The 21,490-nt window shown below is 36.4% G+C and overlaps 1 protein-coding gene across 1 annotated transcript; it reads right to left on the bottom strand.

The window, feature by feature from the left end:
* Positions 1-298: 298 nt before the first annotated feature.
* On the bottom strand, positions 299-7,894 carry wfikkn2a (info WAP, follistatin/kazal, immunoglobulin, kunitz and netrin domain containing 2a). The gene is made up of 2 exons (XM_056453270.1): positions 7,337-7,894; positions 299-3,635 (listed from the first exon to the last, which is right to left on the bottom strand). The coding sequence occupies exons 1-2, from the start codon at positions 7,541-7,543 to the stop codon at positions 2,121-2,123; spliced, it is 1,722 nt and encodes a 573-aa protein (XP_056309245.1). The 5' UTR covers positions 7,544-7,894; the 3' UTR covers positions 299-2,120.
* Between the last annotated feature and the right edge of the window lie 13,596 nt (positions 7,895-21,490).

Raw genomic sequence — 21,490 nt, 5'->3', positions numbered from 1 at the left:
AAAAAAGTTATAAAAGCTGTGACTGGGTTAGTATCTTAGGGTGCATAGTGTGGCCTAAAAGTACAACAGCCACCTCAGTGACAGTTTTTGTCCATTAATTTCGGAGGGTATACTATAGATGACTTGGGGGATATTTAGATTAGTGCCCAACTGTTCCAGATTGTAGGCCAGGACTGACTGACAATAGAATTCCTCAGGATTGGGGGTCAAAGCACATTCAAAAAAAGTCTCACAGAGACCACATGCTACACAAGCTTGCAAGTTGTGGAAAGTATCGCAAACAAGAACAATTCCTGGGTTTGATTGGAAATGTCTTTAATCGTCTCTCTGGTGTTCCATAAACATTTAATGCATTTCAACTGTTCATAAAATAATAGTTATAATCTCATTATATGTTTGCCATTGTATGGTTTGACAAAGAAAACAACAAAAACAACATGTAATGTACTTTGTAAAGTACGTAGCACTACCTTTGTTTCAATTTATGGTAGTAATGCATAAATAGACGGTACAACGGACAATGATTACAGCACAAAAGACTATGAATTAAAATAAGGTGCAATAGTATTTAACATGTCATGTTTTTAGTTTAAGAATGACATGGCTTCATAATTAAAGGTGAAGTGTGTAATTTTCTTACTACAACATGAAATGAAATTTTCCTGAACGTTCTTCAATTCGTTAGACAAATAAATCCTACTAGGATTTCCCAGTATGGTTGAGCAAATGTTGTACTTGAACAATCTAGCATTGTGAACTTTAATTTGCACTTTTCATCTAAATAGTTTGCTTAGAATTTCATCTGCATGTTAACATGGTGTTTATTCTGCCTATTCTGAAAGAAATTACACACATCAGCTTTAATCAAATCCTCACAAGGCATAAATAAAGTTTTAGGTTAGTAATATTTAACAACTTGTTTCCACCGAAAGTAAAAGTTCAGTGGCTGCCTGCGAGGCATTTGTTTTGAGACAGTTAGAAAGAGTTAAATAGTACATTTGTGGCTTTTTAGTCAAACTAAAATAACTGGACTTACACTACGACATGTAGATGTAAATAAGGTAATACTTTCATAAGAAATCAGCTAGCATATACGTATGCCTGTGTGTCATACAAACAGTGTAATTCACATATTTTATCTCTCCTTGGATAATTCAAGCATCTCCATGCTGAGTCAGAAGCATGAGATATGATTGTAGAATCTACAAGTCAAGTTTTAAGTGAGCCTGTTTCAATAAGAAATACAGTTATAAGAGGCAGGCACGTTGGTTTAGGACATGTTCAAAACTGCTCCTGGAGGCCTGCTAAGCTGCAGTTTCGATTCAGTACACCTACCTAATCTGAGGACCCTAAGGAGCTAAACACTAGCCATCCAGAAACAGGTTTGGATAGCCCTTGTTTAGGACAAGGGTGTCCATTACTGCCCCTGGAGGGCTGCTATTCTGCAGTTTATCATGCATTCAAGTCCTGTTGGATAAATCGTATTTACGAGTTGAATGCATAATAACACCAAAAAGTTGTTATCATGAGTGAAAAACTTACAATTTTCTTTAAAGGTGCAGCATGTCAGATTGAACTAGCTATAGCAGTCCAAATTGAAATATTGGAGAGGTTTATTGTAAGCCAGACTCTCCACTAACAACTCGACGCAAAGCAGATTGCCAGATTGACGATACCAACAGGAGTGATGTCCCTGTCAATCAAGCCTTGCGCTGTAAGCTGCTCAGCTAATGTTTACGTTAGTAATATTTGAAATACTTGCTCATTTAAAACCACCTCATGTGGATTTCCATAGCTCTGAATCATTTTGGAGGCTGTTATTGTCATGTGGAGGTCGTACCAATATTTTTCAAAAAGATGTTAAGAGCTAAACTCTAGAGGTACATCGGCCCTCCAGAAACAGGTTTGGATACCTCTGGTTTAGGACAAGAGTGTATATACACTGCTCCTGAAGGATCATCTTCTTTAGAACTTAACTTAAGACCTGAAGTTAATCAAGATCTTTAGGATTCCTACAAACTTAAAGGCGGGTGTGTTGGTTGCTGAGGGAAAATACACTCCAGAGGCAGCATCTGGCAACCCTGCTCTAGGATGTCCAGAGATTCGGGTATTGGAATATTCTAGTACTTTGTGCTGCTGAACTCCTTCAAAACGTCACAAGTCTTTTTGTTGACGATCTCACGGAGCTTGCGAACACGCCGCACACTGGAAGTGGCCACGAAGCTGTCGGGCTGAAGCACGGCCATGCCATTGTGAACATCCCCCATGATAATCATCTGTCCCTCGGCTCTCGTTATGTTCGGACAGGGACAGTTCCAGTCCATGTTGAGCAGCGTCACCTCCAGAGGTTCTTGCCCAAAGAACCGCAGCCCCATCTTCTCATCCTTCAAGATCTCCTCCACCGTGATGAGGGCATGTCCGGAGTCGTGATCTTCCGTCAACTCTGAAATGCGACCCAAAACCACAAAGTCACTCTTGCAGAAGCTGGGGACCATCTTCTGCCGGGGTTTGCACTGCTTGCAGTTGTGGGTCTTGGGAAAAGGGCACATCTCTTCACAAGCCTCCTTGCTTTCAAAGTTGTTCTCGTTGCCGCCACAGCCTCCATAAACAAATGACTGGCATTTTTTGAGTGCATGGCTGTAAGCCCAGCGTGGCTTGTAAGCCTTGCAAGGACCTTGCACACTAGGCAGGGAGCAAGGTGCAGCGAGCTCTGCTCCACAGGACAGCATGCACGAATCATAGGCATCAAAATGGTTTCGGTTTTTGTTGCACTGGCTGTACGTGAAAGTGAAGCAGTTGTTGCGCTTGGCTTCATAGTACCATCTCATACTCTCCTCTCCGCAGTCATCCATGTCCGGTGCTTTCAGGCACTCTTCAGCAGGTAGACGAGTGGAATTCATGACCAGCACTGGTTTGAGTTGCTCTCTAGGGACTACAGAAAGGGGGAAATGTGCTTGCACGGACCCGCCCTGGTTTGTGGCCGTGCAGGTGTATATACCTGCGTCCTGGACCTGAGCGTTGTATATGACCAGCTGGCCAATGTTAGTGACTACTATGTTCCCTTGCATGTGGTTGGGTCTCATCACAGTGTTCTCTTTACCTTCGATCTGCTTTTCCCATGTAATTGCCGGCTTTGGTTTTCCCGTCACCTCACAGAGGAAGCTGGCCGTTTCGCCCACAAATACAAAGTGGTGTGCTGGTTTGCTGAGCATGGCAGGGCGTTGAATGTCCATGGGAGTAGTTATGGGATGAGCAGTGGTGGGCCGAGCAGTGGTTTCCACTGGGAGAGGGCTGGTATTAGACAAGCTAAAGTGATACCTGCAGGTGACTTCAGTGAGGGTGACGCCTCTGGTGCAAGCCTCTGCGTCCATGTAACACTTGTTATAGTAAGTCATGCCATCTGAGGCACAGGTGAAAAAGGGCTCACGTCCACAACGGTCCTTACACTTGCACACTGGTTGTCCATCCCAGATTTCACACTCTGAACCCTGCTGGGTGCACATGAATTTGTCGCAGGTGACCCCTTTCGGCATTCCCATTGGACCTTTCCTGCCCTGAATGTCCATGTATCGGGCAGCCACACAACTCTTGAGTCCGCAAACATTTGAACAACATTTCTCAAACGGCTCACAGTCCTGGAGGAACAAATGAGATTTTATGAGGAGTGTGCTTGAAGTTTGTTGAAGTTATTAGCATGCATGAGATTCCTGTTTGATTGTGTTTCATTTTTCAGTGTTAGCATACAAATAGAAGGCTTAATGTGTATTTTCCCACTGAATTAGACATTTTTGTGCCACTGTTTACAGTCTTTACAACACAATGTGTTCAGATGATCAGATATTTTTAGAACAACTTATGTTCTTATGAATATACAGATGACTGAGAATTAATGTGCATTTTTTTCAAATCAATTACTGAAGTTATTACAGCTGAGATAGACGTTTTTTAATGTCACAGTGACAGTTGTCATATTTTCTACAATTACAACAAAATGTGTTCATAAAGTTTTCAGATGATCAAGGACTTTCAGTGTTATAGCATAGGCTAGAACAAAATAGCTTGATTAAATAATAAAACAGTTATTACTGTGCATTTCTTTAAAGAAATATTGTAGAAATTTTCTTTTTTTTTCCAAATCAATTACAGATGTTATTATAGCATATTGAAATCAACATTCCCCAGCAAACAATTTTGTGTTTAATAGATGTCTAATAGACATCTAAACATAGACAGCTTGGCTAAAACAAGGATGAACTTGGGCTGTCAGTGAAAATCTAATAGACATCTAAGAATAGCCCTAATTTAGACTAGTCATCAAATAGACAGACTTTATATGTGTAGTCATTCATTTCTGTTTATTTAAGGACTAGTCTTGTTTTGGCCTATTCTTAGATGTCTATTAGATTTTCATTGACAGCCCAAATTTAGCCTTGTTTTAGCCAAGACGACTATGTTTAGATGTCTATTAGACATCTTTTAAAAACAAAAACAAAATGTATTGAGATGATCAGATATTTTTAGACCAACATATTTTCATATGAATATGCAGAAGAAAAATCAATTACTGAAGTTATTACAGCTGAGATTTTTAATGTCACAGTGACAGTTGTTGTACTTTTCTACAATTACAATTACTGTGCATTTCTTTAAAGAAATATTGTAGAAATTTTCTTTTTTATTTATTTATTTATTTATTTATTTTTTAAATCAATTACAGATGTTATTATAGCATATTGAAATTGACATTTCCCAGCAAACAATTGTGTTTAATGGACGTCTAATAGACATCTAAATGCAGACAGCTTGGCTAAAACAAGGCTAAACTTGGGCTGTCAGTGAAAAAAGACCACAACTAGACTAGTCATCAAATAGATTCTCTTATATTTTCACTGACAGCCCAAATTTAGCCTTGTTTTAGCCAAGACGACTATGTTTAGATGTCTATTAACCTTCTATAAGACATCTTTTAAAAACAAAAAATGCTTGTTGGGTTTCTGTTGTCACTGTGACACAATTTGCTTTTTTTTTCTAACAAGTGATTCATAATGAAGTGGCAAATAATCGAGCTTTGAAGATCAAGTATTAGCCATTGTATAAAATAATACAGGCTTTCTAAGAATGCAGCTAAGGGGATTCACAGAATCAGAGATTTCATTATTTATTAGAATTACAAAATTCTGACGTTCAAAAAAGTGAAGCTTTTATCCTTACAATTTAGAAAGATCAATCACTATATATGTCAATCACTATATACTTAATACAAATAAAACCTTTTTCATTAATTTATTTCATTTTCGGCTTAGTCCCTTTATTTATCAGGGGTCGCCACAGCGGAATGAACCGCCAACTTATCCAGCATATGTTTTACACAGCAGTTGCCTTTCCAGCCACAACCCAACACTGGGAAACACCCATACACACTCATTCACACACTACGGCCAATTTAGCTTATTCAATTCATCTATAGCGCATGTCTTTGGGACTGTGGGGGAAACCAGAGGAAACCCACGTGAACACAGGGAGAACATCCAAACTCTACACAGAAATGCCAAGTGACCCAGCCGAGGATTGAACCAGCGAGCTTCTTAAATTGTTCTGTCACTTTTTTTAATGACAGAGGTAGCTAATACACTAATTGGCTTACATTGTAAACATTATTTGATCAATAAGTCATAACATATTTTTATTTATTTTAACTTATTAAAGTTAATAATATTTCTAACTCTTTGTAATTTTAATGTAAATTAATGACTAATAGGGTTCACTTGCTTCAACTTAAAAATTTAAGGTACAGCAATTTGTAACAGTAAAATTAGCTGTAGGAATTAAGCACACACACACACACACACACACACACACACACACACACACACACACACACACACACACACGTATACAGTGCTCAGCATAGTTGAGTACAAACCATTTTGAAAATGAATATTTTTCTTCATTTCTCAGTGAATATAGGCAATGTATTTTGGTGCTTTTAAACAAAACAGAATTATTAAACAGATATGTTTATTAAAATATGATAAAAATATTTAAAATATATAAAAAATATTTTAGTCACAAAATATATTTAGAAATTGAACGATAATAAAATTAAATTCAAGCAAAACATTGCAAAAATAAATTACAACCTACAAAACTCCTCTTTTTTAAAATTTGTATGTAATATTCTTCTATAACATATAAATTTGGCTGTACTAGTTTTTGGACCGTTATCATAAGTTATTTTGTTAGATAAGCTTCAGGTTTGGCTTCAGTACTGACTAATCTAATTTATATGCACATTTATAATATTGTACAGCTTCCTATTAAAAATATGAATTTAAAAGATAGATTTGTGAGTGGTGTACTTATATATGCTAAGCACTGTACATAAATAAATTTAGTAAATAAAATCAATCAAATTCACCATGCTAATCATAGTTTCTGCAGAAACAGCAGTTAAATATTTAATTAACATTATACCTTATAGTTTCGTTTCTAAATTGATAGCAGCTACACTAATATGACTTGTGCTGCTTGTTTGACTCAACCTAAAATTTTAGGGCAACAAACCTCAGGACATTTTTGAGTTGACTCAACTTTCAACCCAATTACTGCACATGACTTGATTAAAGATAAAGTAAAAATGTCCTGAAGTTTCTTGCCTGAAAATTTTGAGTTAAGTCCACTTTTTTTACAGTGTACTTATTTAAAATGAGTTGAAAAAACACAATCCTTAAGGGGTTTTTGTGGCACAACTTATTTGTTTTATGTCCAGTCCACTTAGATTTGTAAAAACGATCATGTTAACTTAATGTGTGTTGGGACAACATATAGGAATTATGTGGAACCCAGTATTTTTCAGTGTATGAAACCTAAACTGATTAAAATAAATGTATAATGGTCAAACGCATCATGTAACAGTCTTTTCCCAAAACTTGGTTACTGAACCTGTTGTAATAAATCTAAATTAATATCCTGCAAATAAATAAATAAATTCATGTTCTGATGCGAACAGGCTAATTTAACATTTTGTTTACTACACTGTAAAAAATGTTTATTAAATGTCTATTTTTTTTAGGTAAATGGTTGGAAACAATTGATATGGGCTGCATTTAAACAAACAACTTGCATCTAGTAATGTACAACTGAATTTGTTTGTTTAAATTCAGCCCGGATAAACAGTTTGCAAACACATTAAAAATTGAGTAAATCCAATGAACAATTTTCCAGTGTAGCATACTAAACTATTTTACTACAAATAGTACAAATAAGCCTGTATGATGCATTGTTAAACGTTTAGCCATAAGCGACAAGAACAATAGCACGTAGCGGAGCAGCTCACCTGGTCGGACTCGCACTCCCGCGCGCAGGTGCTCATGGCGTCCACCCACAGGTTCGGGTTCATCTCGTTCGGACACATTCCCGCATGAGAATACACTACTTTGGACAGAGTCATTGGCATCGCTCGCGCGCGCAAGTCCAAACGCGAGACGCAGAAAAGCTGTCCCAACAAAAACCAGATCCATCTAGGAAACAGCATCCACCACATATCCACGCGAGTAAAAGTCCTTTCGGAAAAGAGGAAATGATCCCCAGGGGTCAAAAAGCTCAGCAGTCAGCCCCAAAATCAACGCGTAAAACAGGGCAGAAGTGGCTAAAGTGTGCTCCGGTCAAGAGGTTTGAGTAGTGGAGGAGAGCCCGATGCGCGGAGGACGGTCAGCGGCGCTGCCGGATTAGAGGTTGCGGGTTCAACTCGATTACAAAACATTTCATAAACTTGAAAATAAAGCGCTTTTTTGCAGACGTTACGGCTAAACTGAGCTCTCGAGTGTGTCTGACATTTAAGACTCAGAGAGGCACCTGCGTGACGCACTACAACACCTTTTAACTCTTCGCTGCCCATTGAGAAGTGGCGGGCTGTGTTTGGAATGGATAACTGGTGCCCTGCACACTGCCCAGTGGACACTGAAAACTACTCATTATTCATTATGCGTGAATAACTGCAGGGCGCAAAGATAAACTTTAATAATGTTTTAAGTTAAGAACTAATGATCACACTTAAAGAAAATTCTCGCTATTAATAAAGAGTGCATTAACTACGACTAGGGCCACAGAATCTGCTGAATTGTTTAGCTATTTCTGCTCAGAAATTTGTAGATAATCTGCAGATTTATGCACTGTAAAAAGTAACAAGTTGAGTTTACCTAGAAAACGTGGAAACTGATTGCCTCGAGTTTATGAAGCAAATCAGTTCACCAACTTTGAGTAACTATACTTTGTGTAGGTAACTTGTGTACTTGTATTGGTTACTAAACAACACGAGTACTGATTGCTCAATGTTCAGTTAATTTACAATATGTAGTTATGCTTAGTACACCTTTCTTATATCTAAACAGTATTCTCAACTAGCCTGATGTATATATTACTTGACGAAAATGATTTTGGGACTATTGTAGCTAAAAACTTAATATATGAAATAAAAAAATAATAATACATTTTAACTGTTATTTAATGTTTACAAGACAAATCCAATTAGATCCACTTTTATACATTGGTAAACAAAGCAAGTATATCTCGTATAATATATGTACTAAAAGACAGAAAACATTGCTTTACATACTGTTGTAAATAAATCATATGAACACTTTCATATTAGTCAGTAACACTGAAATTAATTTAAAATAAATAAACAGTTGAAATCAGAATTTTTTTTTTGCTGTCATCATGGCAAAGATCAAATAAATCAGTTATTAAAAGAGTTATTAAAACTATTATGTTTAGAAATGTGTTGAAAATAATTTTCTCTCAATTAAACAGAAATTGGGTAAAACAATAAACTGAGGGGCTAAAAATTCAGGGGGTTTAAAAATTCTGATTGCGACTGTATATAATTTTGTTATTCATATATTTTGCATAACTAAAAACTGTGTCCAGCAATTGCACATGATTAAAAACAAAAACTGAATAATAAATTAATGACAGTATATGGTCAATATGGTGTCAATACTTTGAAAGATTTTATGTTTAGATGCATTAAATGTTTGACATTTTAAAAATAAATGTCCCATTTGACTCAAACTAAAAGAATTTAATTTTTTTTGTCTATATGCGGTGAGATTAATAGATCTTTTAGCAGTATTAAATCAAGTTTTTGAAGCTTCTAAATCATCTCTCAAACTTGAATCCTGGAGGGCCACAGCTCTGCACAGTTTTGCTCCAACCCTAATCAAACACAGCTGATCCAACTAATCAAGCTGTTCAAGACTACTAGACACTATTAAGCAGGTGTGAGTTGGTTGGCAGAGCTGTGGCCCTCCAGGAATTGAATTTGAGACCATTGTTCTAAAAGTTCATAAATCCATCATAAAACTAAGCCACACTGAATCATTTCATAATGAATATTGATCCCAGAATTACATACCTGGCAACCCAAAGTTGCCGCTACAAGTAAATGAATAAAACTGATCATTTTTGCTGACTATAAATAAGAGGCTGTGGATTACTCTTCAAAGTAATTGGAAAAGCCATTTAAATACGTTTTATTGGTTTTAATAGTAATTGATTACTTGTTTGAAGTAACTTAGCCATCACCGCTCTTTATACTGGATGAAAATTATTATTTTCTACCAAAAAAAATCTTAGAGTTTCAGAAAAGTAATAACTTTATTCAATCATCTAATAAACAAACAAAAAGATGTTTGATGCTTATTGAAAGTGCTTATTTAAATAAGCTAAAACAACACAATTCTTGAGTTGTTTGGGGGGGAAACCTCATTATTTAATGTTCTATTTAAGAGTTCAGATGCAAAAACCTCTATAGTGCCGTCTGAAATTTCTATTGAAAATGAACATTTTTCCTTTGTTTGTTAAGATATTTCATTTTAAAGACCAGGAAAAGGACTTATTCTTTACCATAAAAGAAATATAGCTGAACATACACACAGGATCCTGATAAAAACGCTCATTTTAGAGGAGAATTCCAGATTGCATTTAGAGGTTTTTCCACCTAAACTCTTCATTTGTAAAAACAATTAAGTTAACTTAACCGATTTGCGTTAAGACATTTTTTTACAGTGTATGAGACTGCATCACGTGACTTTTAACTGTATGTGAATGTGACTTTTAAAAGCCTTATTAAAGGTTTCAAGTGGCGTAAAATAATAGCAATAAAACCACCGCCGCCAGGAACATATTCAGCAGAAGTTAATTTGCGTCCCATCTGACTCCAGCAGACATGGGAAAGTTACCTCCAGCTGTGCAGTACAGGCTAGAGGTCGAGTGCTTCAAACATACATAAAGAGCAGAAAACAGCAGACGTCAGATGAAGCTCGCAGTCTTGAGCATCATCAACAGCGCAGATATACACTTGAAGAGTTACAGATGACTAGAGATTAAACCATTAAAACATGTACTGGAAAAAAGCATTACGTTGACTACTTGAATTGAGTAAACTCATCACTTGGAACTGTTAAGTTGACTTTTACACTCTAAGAAATGCTAGGTTATTTAAACCAGTGTTAATTTTGACCTCAAATTTTGATTTTAGTTTTAATCTTTTGAATAAAATTCCTTTTTATTTTTAGTCATATTTTAGTCCTGTGAATAATCTTGGTTTTAGTCGACTAAATTTCATAACATTTTAGTCGACTAAATCTACTCTAGATTTAGTTAATCAAAATATATTTGGTTTAATTAAAATATCGTATACATTTATTTATACGAAATATTCTAACTTAAAAATAAATAAAATCATCTAATTAAAATATGGATTATAGCTTTTCCATTAAAGACCAACAATTAGATATACAATGTTTATTTATATCATAAGTAATATGTAAAATGATGTGTCGCCAAGAACAGTAATGCAGGATTTTTCTCTCAGCTGTTGCCATCTCATTATAAATAGTTTATTCAGACAGACGCCCCAATATGACAATGCAATCGCATCTCGCATCTACTGTGGATCAGTTACTTTTTTCAATTTGTGTGTGTGTGTGTGTGTGTGTGTGTGTGTGTGTGTGTGTGTGTGCGCGTCATGCATCACACACCAAGATTAATTCTGATTGGATATTTAGCAAAATACACCCCCGAATCACATTCTCCTCTCAATTTTATTTGTCAACGAAAATGTCAGTATCCATTTTATTTAGTTTTCGTCGATAGAAACTTGTTCACGAAAATTATGACAAAGTTTTCGTCAATGAAATTTACACTGATTTAAACCCAAATTGGTTGAAATATGGAACCCAATATTGAGTTAAATTTGGTCATATTCATTTAATTTTAAAAATGAACACAGCAATTGATTTAATCCGTATTACACCCACAATTGGATTGAAATAACCTATTTTTTTGTGTATTTCATATATTTCATATAGGACATTGATCCCAGAATGCATACCTGTCAACCCAAAGGCCGCAGCAAGCGAGTGAATAAAACTGAATGTTTTAGCTGAATATAAATGAGAGGCCGTGGAATGTCAGTTACGGCACACATTTAAGGGATAATTCACTCAAAACTGAAAATTTTATAATTTATTCAAGCTTAACTTGTTACAGAGCGTTGACTTTCTTTTTTCTGTTGACCGCAAAAGATGTTTTGAAAAATGTTGAAAACCAGTAACCATTAACCCCCTTAGTATTTGTTTTTCCTAAGGAAGTCAATAGTTTAAGGTTTGTGACATTTTTCAAAATATCTTCTTTTGCGGTCAACAAAAAAATAAAAAATAAAATCCAAAAGTTTTGGAACCACTTGAGTAGGAGTTCATTGTTTTGGGGGGTGCACTTGATCCCTTTAACATGCATTTTGCATTAACAAGTATTTAAATTAAAGATATAAACATTTCCCCTCTGTGGGAATCCAGCGACTTTTTATTCCTTTTGAGTTGTTTTTTTTTTTTTTACCTGTTTTTTTAGACGCTGCTCGCTGCAGAGCCACTTGGGCTCCAATGAGGGGGAGCATGAGCTCTAGCTCCTCCTCCTATAAGCGGTTCCAGCCTCTGAATGGGCAAGTTTTAGCTAACGTTACTTGTACATTAAAGGTGCAGTAGGTGATTGTCTCAGAAACATTTTTGCTGTGCTGGTTGAAAGTCCCTTCACATTCCAATAGTAATGATAAAAGTAAGTGATCTTAATATATTTATATGTATTTTTATATTCTGGGTAAGGCATAAGACTAAAAATGTTCATCCAATTAAATATTGTCGGGCCGATAATTCCCATAATTCTGATAAGTAGCTCAAACTGTCTGTCAGTAAATGTAGATTTGTACAACTGCGCATCTGATCCGCCATTCAGATCCGCCACTTCACGACATGAACACAAGAGAGAGAGAGAGAAAAAACAAATGTTGAATCAAAAAACAAATGCTGAATCAATTTTGCACACTGGAGGAAGGATGACACCATGGCTGAAGTATTTCTTTTAGACATGTAATGTTCTGTTTTAAAACTATTGATTAGATTAGATGATTAGATTCAACTTTATTGTCATTACACGTGTACAAGTACAAGGCAACGAAATGCAGTTTAGGTCTAACCAGCAGTGCAATAGCAGCAAGTGCAGGATACAGGTATAAGTTATAAAGTGCAGTTATAGAAAAACTATGGTGATATTTACAGATGGATGTACTATGAACATTATATACAGGTTGTATTAGCTATGAACAGAGATTTGCATAAATGAATATATGTACAGGATGCTATTAATAATCAGGAGTGGCAGATAGATAAACATAATTACAAATTACAAATGTCCATGTGCTGTGGGTATGTACAGTTCAAGTAAATGAATCAGTGCAATGAATATGTGCAAACTTTAAATGTGCAAATGTTAAATAGTGCAGTGATTGTGAGGAGTATAAGTTAGAGGAGTGTGGGGGGTGTATTGGGGGGGCAAAAGAGTCAGTGAGGGGCAGAGTTCAAAAGGAAGACAGCTCTGGGGAAAAAGCTGTTCCTCAGTCTGCTGGGTTTTGTCCAGGGGAGCCTGAAGCGCCTGCCGGAAGGCAGGAGAGAAAACAGTCTGTGAGCAGGGTGAGAGGCGTCCTTAAGAATACTGCGTGCTCGGCGCAGACAGTGTTTCTTCTGGATGTCCTCTATGGCTGGCAGTGTAGTCCCTGTGATGCGTCGGGCAGTTTTCACCACCCGCTGCAGTGCCTTACGCTCAGCAACAGAGCAGCTTCCATACCAGACTGTGACGCAGTTGGTCAGGATGCTTTCTATTGTGCAGCGGTAGAAGTTCACCAGGACGGCTGATGAAAGCTGGTTCTTCTTAAGTTGCCTCAAGAAGAATAGGCGCTGATGAGCCTTCTTGACCAGGCTGGAGGTGTTGGTGGTCCAGGAAAGGTCCTTTGAGATGTGGGTCCCCAGGAACTTGAAGGATGAGACAGGCTCAACGGCCATCCCATTAATGTGGATGGGATCATGCGAGCCTGTTCGTCCCTTCCTGAAGTCCACAATGAGCTCCTTGGTCTTATTGGTGTTAAGGAGCAGATTATTGTCGGTGCACCAAGTGGCCAGATGCTGTATCTCCTCCCTGTAGGCAGTCTCATCATTATTGCTGATTAGACCAATCACTGTGGTGTCATCTGCAAATTTGATGATGGTGTTGGATCTGTTCACAGGCCTACAGTCGATGGTAAAAAGGGAGTAGAGGAAGGGGCTCAGCACGCAGCCCTGTGGTACACCAGTGTTGAGTGTGACGGTGGTGGAGCAGATGTGGCCTGATCTAACATTCTGAGGTCTGTTAGTCAGAAAGTCCATAACCCAGTTGCAGAGAGACGTGTTGATATCCAGGTCTCTGAGTTTGATCAGTAGCTTAGAGGGTATGACAGTGTTGAATGCTGAGCTTCTGTGCTCCTGTTGCCACGGTAGGCAAACTGATGTGGGTCCAGTGTGGATGGCAGAGAGTCTTTCAGATGTGCCAGGACCAACCGCTCAAAGCACTTCATGATGATGGGTGTGAGTGCTACAGGGCGGTAGTCATTCAGGCATGTTGGGCTGGAGTGTTTCGGCACTGGCACAATAGAGGTGGTTTTAAAGCATGTTGGCACAGTTGCTAGGTTAAGTGACAGGTTGAAAATGTCTGTGAACACCCCAGCGAGCTGTTCTGCACATGTAGTTATGCAAAGCCATACCTGCCAACATTTGTCTCTGAAATCCAGGTTGAGACTGGTGAGGATGTCCAAGTGTCTGTAACAGTACAGTTCAGAGCCTTTCCAAGGGCTGGAAAAAATTTGAAGTGACTATTTTCAGTTTCATAAGGGACCTTTCACAGCATCAATAATGTAGATTTTTATTTGTTTAACAACAAAACATCAGTAAATAGCGCTGTTACTTCTAGCCTGATTCACTGAGCTGAAGTTGGTTTTATATTGACATTGGTTTATTTTTGAACAATGATAACCTGTGGCGTGCTCCCTATATTGTTTACCGCTACTCTGAATATTCAGTCTGAAACAGCATGTAAGTATGGCTTGGTAATAAGTGTAATTCCTGCACCCCACCAGCCAACCAATACGCATACAGAAGTCTCTTTAGGACCAAGCAGATATAATACAGTTTTTTATTCAGAGTATTATAAAGTACTGTAAACTGTCATGTCATCTAACTGGCTAATGAAATGACCTAGAGAGTTGTCTGCAGTCATCTTTAAGTTGTGCGTTCGTGTTTCAGGAGGCGTGGCAGGGGAGGGACTGTATTTCAAAGATATTGACCGGTTAGCATTGTGGCAGATCACCTACTGCACCTTTAAGGTAGTGTTCAGAAAATGTAAAACACCAGCAAAGAAGACTCGACAACATAAAACCTAAAGACCTACTGCCAGCTAGCATTTCAGATGTGTTATTGCAGAGCAACACAAACAGCACGCTGAAGTATAAATGCACGACTACACACAAGGCAGGCGCCGTGAGTCACGCCGATCACTCGACCCAGAAGTATAAATCAGCCTTTAGGTGGGCTCTTTTGAAGATTCATTTGTGGGTCGCATTTTTTTGTACTTGTGTTTTTTGCTACATTCATAAAATGCCACGGCAGACAAAATGTTGCTTTCTTGTGAATATAAAATATTTATTTATTAAAGGATCAGATCAGGAAAGGTGGACAAGGGAAGAAAAGTGGCTGGTTTTATTCCTTGAGAGTGGTTTTTGAGTTGTCAAATAGTTTTTGGGCCTGGCAACCCTGTTGTCATGACATTAATCATATACATTTTTAAAGTGTATGAATATTTATGCTCTGCAATGCATAAGAAAGAAATATTGAACTGTGTTGGACTGGGGACACGAACTTATATCACCAAAGGCAAGCAGAAGGACTTTGGCTATCTTTGAAAACCATATACGAGTATTATGTCAATTGTGTGTTTGTAAACATGTATTTTATTTTTTATTGTATTATTGTTTTGTCATGTTTTATTTATTTATTATTATTTTTATTCACTTTTTGTCTATGTCATTTGAATATTTATATGTGTATATACATATATAAGAAGGGTGTGGATGTGTGCTGTTTTGTAGGCTGATTTGCTGTTGTATGCATAGTTGATGGGGGGGATCAATAAATGTACTTGGGAAAATGTTTTTACATTTTTAACATAGTTAACTTATTTTAGCTAGTAAAATGAACAAAAATATGCATTGTTATGACTTTTTGATCATATACTGTATATCATATACGGTTGAAGTCAGAATTATTAGCCCCCCTTTGATTTTTTTTTTTTTTTTTTAAATTTATTTATTTTTTTTTCTCAAATATTTCCCAAATAATGTTTAACAGAGCAAGGAAACTTTCCCAGTATGTCTGATAACATTTTTTTCTTCTGGAGAAAGTCTTATTTGTTTTATTTCGGCTAGAATAAAAGCAGTTTTTAATTTTTTAAAAGCCATTTTAAAGTCAATATTATTAGCCCCTTTAAGCTATATATATTTTTCGATAGTCTACAGAGCAAACCATCGTTATACAATAACTTGCCTAATTACCCTAACCTGCCTAGTTAACTTAGTTAAGTCTTTAAATGTCACTTTAAGCTGTATAGAAGTGTCTTGAACAATATCTAGTCAAATATTATGTACTGTCATCATGGAAAAGATCAAATAAATCAGTTATTAGAAATGAGAAGCATTTTCTAGACAAGCAAAACACATTTTCTTTTTTAAAGAAATATTATTCCAAAATTAAGTGTATTTTTCATTAAAACGAGCAAAATAATCTTGTTTTTCATTTTGACATAAGACTATTTTGCTTCATGCATTGGCAGATTATTTCACTTGTTTTAAGGACAAATTCACTTAATTCTGACATATTATTTCTTAAAACAAGACAATTTTTTTGCTTGTCTAGAAAATACTTAGTTTAAGAGATTTCAGATATTTGGATTAGAAGCAAGACAAAAATTCTAAGAAAAGCATTTTTTTTGTAGTGTAATAACTTTACTGTTTGTTCATAAACGATTACAAATGAACAAGTTGATCCAAAACAGTTGGATTTTGAAAACGACACACAACATGACAGAAACGAGCAGCTGCTTCTGCTTTATTTCAACGCAAACACGCAGCGCCTGCACTAACTCAATGCCCTCCAATAGAGCAGCGATTTAATAGAGCTTCCACTCCAGATCAATCCTTTGTGTGAACTTATGAGCGTTCTGAAAGGTATTAACGCTGTCTGTGTGCCTGGGCTTTCCACCCACAGAGAGGGTCATAAAAAAACAACACGCATGTTATTACCTCTCGTGAGCTCATTATATCATCTGACTGGTATACACAAAAGAGCAAGCAACACTCATGCAGCCAAGCTTTGTTTTAAAGCAAACTACACACACACAGCAAGGTCACCATCCATTCTCCACACAGCAGGTTGTTCTTATGCAAGAGGTACAGAATGTGTGTTTCTACATCTGGACGACACATGGGATCTGTTTGCATTTTTAAAAAGTGCTTTGTACACATATTCCCCCTGCTGCGTTTAGGGCAATATATCCAATACATTCATAATTATTTGCACACACACACACGCATACTCTACTGGTCTACAGTTTGGGATCTGTAAGATTTTCTTTTACTATTGTGGTAAAAAAGAAGCTTAATTCTGCTCACACACTTAAACTGTAAACATTATATGATCAGTAAGTCAGGCAACATGTTTTTAGCTACACTGTAAAACTCAATAAGTTAAGGTGACTCAAATCATTTGAGGAAACCGATTCCAACTGTAGGAGCCATTTGTTTAAAGGTTTGTGTTAATCTTGATTTCTTTTATTTTGGAGATTTGCACCCCCTGCAGGCCAGAGGAAGCTTAAAAGGCCAGGGTGTGGCCTACTGGAGAAGGGCCTGCTGGGAGCACATGGTCTTTAGACCTTACCTTCAGTGTTTTAAGACCAAAGCTGTTTGATTTTGTTTATTTATATCAGTTTTTGTTCAAACAAGCTCTACAATAAACAGCTACAAATGAAGACTTGTCGTGTTATGTATTATTGCCAAAGGAAGCGTCTAAACCCCTCAGCAGACCCAAGATGTGACTAACTTGAAACTTCAATCAAGGATAGTCACAACAATAGTCTAAAGACCTGCTCTGGACATTCTTGGAGAGGATGATTGCTTGGATTCATTTGGATTGAGTTTGGAAGACTAGGCCTGAGCATGCTTCAAGATTGGTATGTAAAATTTCAATTGTAACTGCAAGAAGTCAGCATATTGGATTGAAGTAGTTTGGAGGAAGTTGAGGATGTTTTGCAGACTTTGAAAGCTTTTAAAAAGGAATTTTTGGAAATGTTTGTGAAACAAAGGACATGTGCTTCTCCAAGTGTTGTTGAGTGAGGGCATTCTTCCATTAAAGGATTTGCTTAAGCAACTGAATTCATAGCAATGCAAATATGCTTGAGATTTCTGATAAAGAAGCTATGGAACAACAGGATTTGCCATGTATTATTGCCAAAGGAAGCATCTAAACCCCTCAGCAGACCCAAGATGTGACTAATTTGAAACTTCAATCAAGGATAGTCACAACACCAACAAACCACACTGAATAAATGTCTGCAAAATTGTTGCAAACAAGTTATTTGTGTTGAATTTAAGCAAATTAAATTTAGTAAATGTTCATCTTCATTTGTTTGTTTAAATTCAGCCCAAATATATTGTCTACAACCACCTAACTTAAAAAAATAATAATTGTAAATTCAAGCAATCACCTTGGGTGTATGAGAATGGAATAATGAGTACTTTGAACTTAATCTATTTGAGTAAACGAAGCAATTTGAGCACAGTAAAATCCAAAATAATGAAGAGAACTCAAACCGAGTACTGTAAAACCAAATAAGTTAAGGCAAATCAAATCATTTGAGGAAACCCATTGCTGTGTAAATCCCAACAGTCAACTTTATCAAATGAAATGGGTGTGGTTAACTCAAAATTGACTGAAAGTTAATTCTAGCTATTTAAAAAGAGTTTTGAACTCAGTGTTGAAGGTAATGAGTTAATTAAATAGCTCATTACTTCAACTTAAATGGAGTAAGTTCACAGTACTCATATAGATTAGCTTTTAACTCAAATGGTTTGCTGCGACTTATTGGGTTTTACAGTACTCAGTTGGTTCTCTTCATTTATTGGGTTTTACTGTACTCAGTTGGTTCTCTTCATTTATTGGGTTTTACTGTACTCAGTTGGTTCTCTTCATTTATTGGGTTTTACAGTACTCAGTTGGTTCTCTTCATTTATTGGGTTTTACTGTACTCAGTTGGTTCTCTTCATTTATTGGGTTTTACTGTACTCAGTTGGTTCTCTTCATTTATTGGGTTTTACAGTACTCAGTTGGTTCTCTTCATTTATTGGGTTTTACTGTACTCAGTTGGTTCTCTTCATTTATTGGGTTTTACTGTACTCAGTTGGTTCTCTTCATTTATTGGGTTTTACTGTACTCAGTTGGTTCTCTTCATTTATTGGGTTTTACAGTACTCAGTTGGTTCTCTTCATTTATTGGGTTTTACTGTACTCAGTTGGTTCTCTTCATTTATTGGGTTTTACAGTACTCAGTTGGTTCTCTTCATTTATTGGGTTTTACTGTACTCAGTTGGTTCTCTTCATTTATTGGGTTTTACTGTACTCAGTTGGTTCTCTTCATTTATTGGGTTTTACAGTACTCAGTTGGTTTCTTTTCATTTATTGGGTTTTACTGAGCTCAAATTGCTTTATTTACTCAAATGGATTAAGTTTACAGTACTCAATAGGATTGGTTTTTGAACTTAAATGGTTTGTTGTAATCGGTTTACTCAAATGGTTTGAATTACCTTAAATTACTGGCTTTTACAGTGTACAAACCATTTGAGTTAAACTAATTTATATGAGTACTGTGAACTTACTCCATTTAAGTTGAAGTAATGAGGTATTCGGAAGGGACGTTACACTATTCATAGGGGCCCCTGGTTTTGAAAAGAAGTAATAATGTTAAAATCTTAACAGTTATAGACAGATTTTTACAACATATGATAGAAAGTGTGTGACAGAGCTGTATAAATAATATAGCCTTCTTCCAACTGGTTGGGGCCCCCTAATTACCTGGGGCCCTAAGCAGCTGCTTACCTAGCTTATTGGTTAAGTCCGCCCCTGCTTATACTATAAGTTAGTGTTATGTTAGTTTGTAATAGCTCTTATGTCCAGTGTTGTGTTTTGTATTTATGATTAGTTTATGTAGCACCGCTGTCCTGCGAGACATGACATTTCGTTCCTCTGTAGGTCCACACATGTAGTGGGATGACAATAAAGCTTGACTTGACTTTTAAGGACTCATAAGGTTAATTTGATTTAGATAAATAATTTAAGGCAACCCAAAAAACTTTTTTCAGTATACTTATTTAAAAAAAACACAATTCTTGAGATTTTTATTGGGACAACTTAATGGTTTTACGTTAATTGTGCTACAGTACGTCTGACAGATTGCACTCTTATGTCTTTTTCATTCTTTTATAACCAGTTTTAACACATCTTAATCTGTTTTATATTATTTGTTCTTTTGCATTTATTTGTTTTTATGTTCTTATACTTGTTTCTTTTATTCTTATTTATGTAAAGCACTTTGAATTGCCACTGTGTATGAAATGTGCTATAGAAATAAACTTGTTGTCTTGCGTTAAATCCACTTAAATTCACAACTTCATTGTTTTAAGTTCAATCCACTGAAATTTGTTATGTTAGTTGATTTTATTTTTAGATTAGTTAGTAAGGTAGACGTTGGGTTTAGTTTTTGGGTGGAAAAAGATCATCCTTGCTGATTTATTCAGTTTTTATTTAAATTTCAGTAGTACTATTAAATAATATCTAAATGTTTATAATTTATTTACAAAACAGTTTGTACAGTAATATTTTCTGGCTTTTATTATATTTTATAACTTTGTTCACGTTTTTAGTTAGTATACTCTGTCGCTCAGCGTGAATCCGCAGATTTTTACTTTTTTTTTTTTTTTTTTTAAACAATTCTACGCAAAGTTAGCCAAAATATCTGCAGATTCTTTCTGGTCCTGTTTATGATGAATATACCGATAGGAACATCTGGGAAAAAAAATTTTATTATGATTGATTTCAAGGCGATTTATAAGCGGACTTATTCCTCGAAGCCACTGAACTATTCATCACGTTTTCTTCTGGCTGTTAGCTGAGGTTATTATGGAACAGCTGTTCCCAGATCAGCAGATGAGGCATGCAGCTGGACATGTGAGAGGGCAGGTGTTGACTGACCTCATGCTAGTCTCTCCACGAGGGGGAAGAGAGAGGCTGATCTGCTATGAGAACATGAGGAGATAAGCTCCGCAGTGTACAAGATACACCGTTTTATATCTGCTACATGCATGCCTTTCTCTGGATACTGGATGCTTAGTATTCTCGCAGTTGATCGTTCACACATTCAACGCTTCTAGTTTTTGCACGAATACAAGGATTGTAGTGTAATTTCCACTGGGAAGATCTATACTGCATAGCGGGCCTCAGTTTCCCTTAAAATGCGCAGTTGAGCGAAATAGGTCAAAGGGCAACTGGTGAAGCGAGCTGAAGCTAAATGAACACACATTTGAATAAAACCTCCATCAGGGTTTCTGTATTGCACAACACTGTTCTTGTAAAGGATATTTCTTTCTTAATGTATATTTTGAGAGGTTTATTTACACTTTGATGCTCAAGAAAGAGTCAACTTTAAATCTATGGATGAATCTACTATTTTTTGTGACTCCACACTGACAAATAAATATTCGACGACAAAGAAATGGAAAGTAGAATTGTTAATGAAATACTCTCTTTACAATGAAGTTCTACACTCACTGGCCACTTTATTAGGTACAGCTTACTAGTACCTGGTTGGACCCCCTTTTGCCTTCAGAAATGCCTTAATCCTTCGTGGCATAGAATTAGCAAGGTACTGGAAATGGTCCTCAGAGATTTTGGTCCATATTAACATGATAGCATCACGCAGTTGCTGCAGATTTGTTGGCTGCACATCCATGATGTGAATCTCTCATT

This window comes from Danio aesculapii, chromosome 3 (assembly GCF_903798145.1).
Source record: "Danio aesculapii chromosome 3, fDanAes4.1, whole genome shotgun sequence".
NCBI lineage: Eukaryota > Metazoa > Chordata > Actinopteri > Cypriniformes > Danionidae > Danio > Danio aesculapii.
Note: the sequence above shows the minus strand (reverse complement) of the source record. Positions and strands in the feature narration are given on the sequence as shown.

Coding starts and splice junctions, on each gene's coding strand:
- wfikkn2a (XM_056453270.1), bottom strand. CDS start 7,543: ATGTGGTGGATGCTGTTTCCTAGATGGATCTGGTTTTTGTTGGGACAG. Junction 3,636..7,336: donor GGGAGTGCGAGTCCGACCAG/GTGAGCTGCTCC, acceptor TTGTTCCTCCAG/GACTGTGAGCCGTTTGAGAA.